Source organism: Durio zibethinus, chromosome 21 (assembly GCF_047325235.1).
Source record: "Durio zibethinus cultivar Kanyao isolate XHJ-2024 chromosome 21, ASM4732523v1, whole genome shotgun sequence".
Taxonomy (NCBI): domain Eukaryota; kingdom Viridiplantae; phylum Streptophyta; class Magnoliopsida; order Malvales; family Malvaceae; genus Durio; species Durio zibethinus.
The window spans coordinates 13,274,179-13,283,750 of record NC_143182.1 but is presented as its reverse complement, the minus strand read 5'-3'; the positions used below and the strand labels follow the sequence as shown (position 1 = coordinate 13,283,750).

At 29.8% G+C, this 9,572-nt stretch overlaps 2 protein-coding genes across 2 annotated transcripts; one reads left to right on the top strand and one right to left on the bottom strand.

The window, feature by feature from the left end:
* Positions 1-1,237: 1,237 nt before the first annotated feature.
* Positions 1,238-3,394, top strand: LOC149512914 (uncharacterized). The gene is made up of 2 exons (XM_089751040.1): positions 1,238-2,941; positions 3,027-3,394. The coding sequence occupies exon 1, from the start codon at positions 2,236-2,238 to the stop codon at positions 2,827-2,829; it is 594 nt and encodes a 197-aa protein (XP_089607166.1). The 5' UTR covers positions 1,238-2,235; the 3' UTR covers positions 2,830-2,941; positions 3,027-3,394.
* A 187-nt stretch (positions 3,395-3,581) lies between these two features.
* Positions 3,582-5,165, bottom strand: LOC111305678 (receptor-like protein kinase FERONIA). The gene has a single exon (XM_089751112.1). It carries the CDS (start codon positions 5,163-5,165, stop codon positions 3,582-3,584), a length of 1,584 nt encoding a protein of 527 aa, XP_089607238.1.
* Positions 5,166-9,572: the final 4,407 nt, after the last annotated feature.

Here is a 9,572-nt window from a genome sequence, read left to right as displayed (position 1 = left end):
CCATGGCCTTAGTTTAGTAGTATCTAGTAATTGGACTATAAGCTTGTTTTAATACTTGAGTTATGAGGTTATTCGTGACACTCATGTCATAAACCTTATAGAAAATTATCTCATAAATCATTAAAGAAAATTTTAAAATTTTATTAACGAAATTAAAACATATATGTTTTTAAATATATTAAAAAATAAAAATGCACAAGACACTTTTTTAATTTTAATTGTGAAATTTAAAACTTGATCGGTAATATATAAAATTGAATTTCAACTCTATAGTAATTATTTAGGATATATAGCATCTTGTATTTAAAAGCTGAAGATTACTTAATTCGTTGTGATGTCAACATCAAGGACGTCAAGTATTTCCCCTCAAGAAAATAAATCTTAGCTAGCCTCAATTATTGATTAGCTGTCTACATGAATCATGTGAGCACATGTTAGAGAGGAATAAACAAACCATACTAATCTAGAACGATTGGAGCTACCCATCCATACGGCCGGCCAGGCGATCCCCTATAAAATTGTATCCTAGAAATTTGAATGACATGAAAGTGATCCTACAAAATTGGACTTTATACAACCTAACACTTTTTTGGGCTGCTTAATGGATAGGAAAGTTCTAACAAACATTTCAAAATTAGAATAAGGTTAAACGTCAACATTCACTTTGCCTATATATTAAATCTTAGGTTTAGTGGTTTTTTTATACAACTAGTAGTGTTATTATGTGCTTTGCTCATTTCTAATTATATATTATAAATATTTAAAATTATAAATATAAATAATAAGTAAGTGATTCTTTAATTATTAATCAATTTAAGAATAAATTAAGATATATATACATCTTTTAATATTATAAAAACTCAATTTATGTGCAACTAAAAAACTGTATATCAAAAAAAATCTTAATTCTGAAGTGAAATTTTTATGAGAATTTGTAGAATTAATTTTAAGTATATTAATTTAAAGAAATATTGTGGATTGAAAGGCAATAGACATGCAAATCAATTAGAGGGATTGATTTAGCATATTTGACCTTGAATATTCATCTCAACTTCAAAATCAATAAATCATTACTATAGAAGATAAAAATTACTGAACAGGAGTTGTAACAGAATGTTATCAATGGGGGGAAAGGAAGTGTTCATCAAGCCCATGCTACAGTCTTTTCCAACCTATGCTATGAGTTGTTTTTTACTACCAAGACCTTTGTGTGATGAATTTAATATATTGGCAAGACATGACAAAGAGAAAAAAGGGATACATTGGCAAAACTGGAAAAAGATGTGATGGGATAAAAAAATGGAGGTATGGGGTTCAGAGAAATGGGAGATTTGAATAAAGCCATGCTAGCTAAACAAGGGTGGAGGCTTTTAACCAACCCAAACATGCTTGCACAGAGTGTCTTAAAAGCCAAGTATTTATTACGGGGTACCTCTCTTGAGGCAGAACTTGGAGCATATCCCTCCCTATCGTGGAAGAGCATTTGGGCAACAAAAGCAGTGCTGAACCAAGGGCTAGAAGGCGCGTTGGAAATGGGAGGTCCATACGCATATGGACTGATCATGGCTTCCTTTTACAGATACTTTAAGGCGGCAATCATCAAGGAATGTTGATGAGGAGAACTGACTTAGTGTCTGACTTGACAGATGAACAAACACATAGTTGGAAGTGGGACACAATACATGCAAGACTCACACCCGAGGAAGCGGATGCAATTTGTGGTTTGCCTTTAAGTAAGGAAATCCTGACTGCTTAGTGTGGCATTTTGATAACAAAGGCATATATATTGTGAGAAGTGGTTACAAAATGCTAAGCAGACTTTCTAGAGGGAATGAGTCGGATGCAAGGAGGGAAGGATGTCTGGACAAAATTCTGGTCAGTTAATATTCCAACTAAGATTAAAATAGTGACGTGGAAAGTTAGCAAAGTGTTTCTGCCGGTCATGGTGAACCTGGGCAAAAAACAGATCCCGGTTCTAATCACGTGTCCGACATGTGGCAATGAAGAAGAAATTGTGATCCATGCTGTGAAGGAATGTAGCTGGGCGAATGAACTATGAGAAAATCTAAATTTTCATCGGGAAAGGGAAGCTAACCGGCAAACTGAGCCACTAGATTGGTAGTCTAGTGTGATGACAAAGCTGACAGCGGAACAACTTCAAATATTCATGATAAGCATGTGGAAAATCTGGAATGAAAGAAACGAGGAATCCGTGGTGAACAAAGAAGGGACCCAATGGACTCAATGGTGTCTGCCGCTTTTGCAAAAGCATATATGGCAGATCGTATGAGAGTTCAACAACAGAGCTTCAATCATCAAGATCTACAAGAGAATAAATGGAGACCACTAGCCAGAGAACCATTCAAAGTGAACTTTGATGGGACGGTAGACAAAGCGAGGAAGCAGGGAGGCATAGGGGTGATTATCAGAGATTGGGAAGGGAAAGTAAAAAAAGCATGCTGTGACAGACTGCCTTGGGTGACAGATTCATTCTCTGCTGAAGCTAATGCGGTGATTCGTGCACTGGAATTTGCCAAAGATCTGGGACTTAATGAAATAATGCTAGAGGGAGACTCTTTGACAGTGATAACACGGCTTCAGAAGTGGAACAAGGACTTATCTCCAATAGAAAACTTAATAGAAGAAGCCAGAACCAAAATGGCAGAGTTCAAGGGGTGCAAAGTGCAACATTTTAAAAGATCTGGAAATGAAGCTGCCCACATCTTAGCAAAGCAAGGTTTTTTAGTCAATAAAGGGAAGTATTGGGTTGAAGATTGTCCTGTTTTCTTACAGCCTTTTGTAGAAACCGATGCAATTTCTGTTTCTTGAATGAATAGAACAACCTTGTTTTAGAATATATATATATAATATTTGATTAGTATTATGTTGTTTGCAGGTTTCTGCCAACAGTAAGGAGAAAATTTCAGCTGCCAAAAAGGAGGTTTACTTTGTATTCAGATAGTTTTCCTACTAATAATTATGTGCATGATCACTTTGTAACAAGTTATACCATATTATTGATTTAGGTTAAGGAAACTTTTGGGATTGGAAAGGAAGAGTCTTCACAGTCAACAAGTACTTCAGCTCAGGGTGCGGATGTGAAGGATGGAGGTAAGACATCATCCGGGGAACTGAAATATGAGCAGTCTGGGTCTGTTGATACTGCAGAAACTATATATATCTGGAAATTTTGTAAGAGAAAGCATCTGGAGTATACTCCCCATCCCTCATCAACAGCCGCAAGAAATTAACCCTCTATGCTAAATTAACTTCTACTCCCTGTTACATGGACTCGGAAATGGTGATAGACTATTTTTATTTGGTTTTTTTCCTCTATGATGCCAATCAAATTGCTGCAAGAAATAATTGATGGTCCGAGCTTACCTTGATATAATATAGGCTTTAACCATTCATAGAAAATATTTATCACTAATTTATGCTTCAATAGTTCACACATTTGATTGAAAAAAAAAAAAAACAGGACAATGCTCTTTTGATACCTTTACCATGAGGAGGAGCCTGAAAATTATAAATGGTAGAACAGTGACAAAATAGACTAGTAAAATTGAGTAAACACTTCATTAGAGGAGATCCCACTTCTTGTTTTCTGGACTGCATGTATTCTTGGAATGTTTACCAACACTACTGCACTCTTCACAACTGCCGTCCATTGAAGAGTAATCCTTACAAGAGAGTTGGTACCCCGATGAAGATACTCCAACTCTCGATTTTGGGCGGAAAATCAAGAAACATATAGCAGAAAGCGCAACAAAGCCCGATGCTACACCAATAACAATGAGAAATATTGCTCTGCTATTGTACTTTGGCCTTGTTGGTGGTGGAAGAGAGTTTTGATGTGGGATGGTAGGAATTCTGTCAGGGTTTGCTCCTGCAAGATTGCCTTCATTGCTCAATTTGAAGATTTCAACCCCATTCAAGATAGCATCAGAATATTTGGTCCTCCAAGCTGGGGCAGGGTGAAGTGCAATAGATAGATTTCTTTTCTTTTCAGTTCCTGCTCTACCAATCATCACAGCGTAATCTCTATAGACCGGCACCCCTTTTGCACCAGCCCAAGAGATTACATCCGCTTGATGTTCAGCAACAATATTGTCTATGTAAATCTGAAATACTCTATCACCAGGTTCTGTTATTTCTTTCTGGAATTCACAAAAGTGTAACCTGACATAATAAGTAAACCCAGAATCAACTCGGAATTCCCAAGTGAGTCGATAGTTCTCGTTCACGGTTTTGTTGGTCCCCATAGTCCTGGCAGTTTTATAGACTGGGATTGGGGCACTGTAATTTGGTATCACCCTGAAACTGGGGTTGATGCTAAGGTTAACAGGAAGAACACTAGGTTCACCATTAGTCAAGTATTCATCATCGTCAGACCAGTTCCTGTACATACCGGTATCTTGTGCAGCTGAAATGGAGCTACCGCCAACATTCACTCGGTATACAGTTTCAAGAGCCTGCTTCTCCAGGATGCGGTAAGGGTTTACCTGATTTACAAAATTGAACCCTGTATCATCGTCTGCAGAGTAGTAAAGATTGTTGGGCATGGAAACGATTTCGATTCCGTTGATGAAAGCATAAGAATCTGGCATACTAGGATCCGGAGTGAACAAAATGTTCAGCTTTTGATCGTCAATATTTATGCAAAACTCTTTTGCAAAGACTTCTGATTTTAGATAATCAGCTGTGAGGGCAGGGCTGAAGCTTCTTAGGAGGGTATAACCACCAATATGGACATCAAAAAAGGCATTTGAGCGATTGAATTCTTGGTATGAACTTGGATAGAAGTGAAGGCGAATAAATTTTGGTCCTGGTATGACTGTGAATGAGTAGGTGAATTGAGAGCGAGAGAGCCGAGCAGTTTTGTAAGGTATGGAGTTTCCCTTTGTTACAGAACTTAAGATAACTGATACCTTATTCGACTGATCTAAAAAGATGGTACTATCAGCAAACCAGGATCGGCCAGCAAGGTCATTTTTGTTGTTCGTGGAGCCACAATCAAGGGCTATGTTGTCATGAGGCGTGTAAGGCTTTGGCGAGCCACCAGCGGAGGCGATGGTTAGGCTGTAGAGAAGGGTGAAGTGGAAAAGGGTTAAGACACAGAATTTTTTCTGTAAAGAAAAGTACCTTCTGGTGAAATTCTTCATGGCGCATAGTAGAGAGAAATCACTCAGTGAATTGAATTCAAGGTGGAAAGAGCTTCTTGATAACTATCCAAGAGAGTGATAAGGAAGACAGTCCTGACAAGAGGCGAAGAACTGTCAGGACTTTGAGAAATACAGGAAATTTCTTGCAATCGTCTCTTCCTTCATCTTTCGCTTTAGAAAATACTGATAAATCAGAGATACCAATAGTCAAGGCTGACCAAGTAAAATGCCAAAAAAAAATAAAAGTAAAAAAAAAAAAAAATGGCAATGGCTGAAGAAATATCGTTATAAAACACCTATTACTGGCAAAAAATAGCACTTATTACTGGTAATTGCTCTGTATGTCATTATATTCTGTTCATGATTTGTTGACATAAGAAATAACAAGGCCAAGTGCTTTTATGTGCTGGCAGTGAGTGAGTCCATTCTTATGTAGTGGGAGAGGTGGGGGCACTAAAGAATAGCAGAACCAATGACACGGAAAGTCGCAAAGTCAAATGTTAATTGGAGATTTCAGGGACCGAGCAATCCTTAAGCTTGCGGGTTCAACTAGATTCAAGCCAAATCTTATATATATATATATATATATATATATATATATCAAATTTTATGATAAAAATTATTTATGTAAATGTTTAAGTAAATAATTTTTTTTAATGACACATAAAATAATACTTATATTATTTTATTTATCAAATAAATTTTTTAATAAATCATTTAAATTCACTATTTTGAGTAATTATTTAAATTAAAATCAAAATTTGTCTCAGATTAAAATTTTTACATAAAATTTGAATTTAAATATATTAAAACATAATTTTTTTTCTAAATTTAATGAGAATTCTAAATATATATATACTTAATAAAATTTTATTTTTTGTCAAATAATTCTATTTAATAAATTATTTAAATTTACTATTTTTAGATCATTATTTAAATTTAAATCAAAATCTATTAAAAATTATAAATTATTTAATAAATTATTTAAATTTAATATTTTTGGATAAATTAATGAATTATTGGCTAGAAAACATGTATTTTTAAAATAATAAGAGTTTACATTTTTATATGAAAATATGTGACATTTGAATGTTGATAAAAAAGTTAGATAAAAATATTTTTTTATGAAGACAAATACAATGTTTTATTTATGTTCTAAGTCAAATATTTTTATTTATATATTTGGTTAATTTATTTTTTTAGTCCATAATTTTTTTTAATTTTGTTTAGATTGATTATAATTAACTTTTGTATTATATATTTTTTTATTCATTTCTTCAATATTTTTATTGTTTGTTAATTTATTAATATATTTGCTCTTATTATTGTATATATTTAGTTTTAACAAATTAATATGTAAATTTATATTCTCTATTTCTTTTTGTAATACTTTTTATTATTAAATTTTTTTATCTACAATAAATAGTACAAGAAAAATGATGATCACTATCATATCTAACCCATAAAAAATACTATCGATTATGTTAAAAATAATTAAAAATAAAAAAAATTTTAAAAAAAAATTTTAAGTATAACGTAAAGAATTATAGTTTCCCTTTTATCTAAAAAATAACTTTGTTTTGCTAACATATATCGAAATAATTATTAGCCTAACATATTTGTGTAATAATTACTTGAAGTATATCAAAAATAAGAATTAATAAAAAGTAAATGGTTACGATCAAATTAATAATTGTGATTTATTGTTCAATCAAATAAATAAATATATATACCCCTATCAATATTATCATAAAAACAATTATTAATCTTAACTATTTAAATATTGATTTTTTATTTTTTATCAAACAAGAAAAAGTGGTTTCAAAATTTTTAGTATTTAGAAGATAATTGAAGAAAATAATTTTTTATAAAAAAAATATTTTTATAATTTTTGAAAATTTACAAAAGCTTAGATTTCTTTTAGATGAACAATATCATTTATAATATATTATATATAAATTTTCATTTAATTGTAACTTAGCATTTATAAATATATTATTGTATATTGGATCAATAATTAAAAAATAAATTTAAAATTATGAAAATTTAATAAAAAAAATCCCATGCATTATACGGGCTAAAAAAACTAATTTAGTACTATAAATTTTTAGAGATTTAGTCCAGTTTGATTGTATATTTATTACATCTTTGTCTCATTTTTTTATCTCAAAATTATATTTTTCTTTGAATATCTAAAATTTTTTATATTTTGAAATTATTTTTTATTATTTATTTATTTTTTAACATTAAAAGTTATAGAATTTTAATTTTAATATTAAATAGATTAAAATAAAATTTTTTTTCTTAAACTGCATAAAAGTCAATACTACTCAAAACAATTTGAGACGAAAAAAGTAATAAGTATATTTTTATGTAAATTTTTTAAAGAACTTATGACCATATTGAAATATTATATCTGTATAAAAAATTATTAAATAATCAATTAAAATATAATTATGCAATTCTAATATAAAGTCAAATTAAATCTTATCAATGAAACTTAAATTTAAAATTCCATAATTCTAAGAATTTTTCTTTACCACCAAGTCAAAGCTTTATTGACATGTTTTTATATAATTTCAATTTAAAATATTAATATAAAATAATATTTTATTATTTTAATAATAGATTAATATGTAAATAAATGAGTCAAGCCAATTTTACGTTAGGTTTAGAAAAAAGTCTAATAGGTCCGACCACCACCTCTAATGTTAACTTTTATATCTTACGTTTTTCAAATGTCATAAACTTTGATTCTCAATTTCATTTGTTTCTTGCTGTATGGGAATTTATTATAGTCGAGTTGAATTTAAAACAAGTTGTATCAATTTGATATTTTGGAAAACTAAGCTTGAATCTCTTACCTATTTATATATATATATATATATGAAATAATTTTAGAATAACAATCCATTTATATTAGTATAAGTTTTATATATAATTTTTTATCATTTAATCAAAATTAAATTCATGATTAATTTATATTAAAATAATATTTTAAATTTTAATCATTTTAATTTAAAGATTAAAAAGGGTAAAAAATTTATGTTGATGTAAGTGAATCCCTCTTTGTAATTTTATTATTACATGTAAAAGTATTTTGAGATTAATAATTTTTAAATTTGTTATTAATATAAATATAATATAATATTAATATTAATATTAATGAAATAGGATTTCACGAGTTTAATTAAACTTTTGAGGCCCAACAAAGCTATTCTTGCTTTTGATACTGGAAAAATTGGGTTAGTGATCCACCTTTGAGCTGGGTAGCCTTAACCGGATGTGTTGACAAGCCCAAAGATTTTTCCTTTTTGTCAGAGAGATACCCACTATTTTTTTAATTAATACAACAAAGCCATTCTTTATTAAAAAAAAAAAAAAAAAAGAAATCATAATCTTAAGATAAAAAAAATTATTATAAATATTAAATTTTAAAATTTGAATAATTTTTTAAAAATAATTGTATAAATTTATTGAGTTAAGTTTTATATTCAACTAAACATTACTATAATGAAGCATGTACCATAACATTTAGAAGAGTGTAATGACCAGTATGGCCATCAAAATATTCATTTGAGTGGTTGATTCCTAGGGTATAAAGTTGGGTAAAAGTGCAGGGGACATGTTAATTTTAGTATAGGTCGAGTAGGTGAATTAAGGGTGAGAAGTGCTATGCTTGGTTGGTCATATCATATCAGTTAAGCTCGTGCCCAAATTTGGCATTGACCAGAGTATGAAGTTAGATATTTTGTATGGAAAGATTAATTGGAATAAAAGTATGGTAAAAAGAATATTAAATTCAAATAAAATATAGTTGTAATTCATTAAAAAAAAAATTATATTGCTTCATGTAATTGCTGCAACGTAATCGCATCAAGTACTGTTTGACTTGCCAAAAAGAAAAACGCTAATTGAAAAATATAAAGGACTATCTATTGAATATTTATTTAATTAATGTATTAATTAACCATCATATTAAAAATGCTAAAGAAAATCCTGTTAATTAACCATTCATGACAGTGAGTAAAACAAATAAATTGACCATTCATCGAATATAAACAAATAATTGTAAAAAGTTTTAAGAATCCATGATAATATTTGTACTTTATTGTAAAGTTGAATAATTTTTTTTAAAATTATAATTATAATTAAATATTAATAATTAATTAATTAATTATAATTTAATTAAACAATCAAATTTATATATAATAAAATTTAAATCTAAAATTTTAAAATTGTAAACCTTCTCTTTTATCACAAAGGCTAAGTCGAATAGCTTTTGGTTGCCGTAAATTCTGGACTTGAATGGACATGCGTGAATAAAATCAGCCGCACCACCCGAGCATTAATTAGTTGTTTTTTGTTTTGTTTTATGTCATGTCTGATCCATTCTTGTCTTCGGAC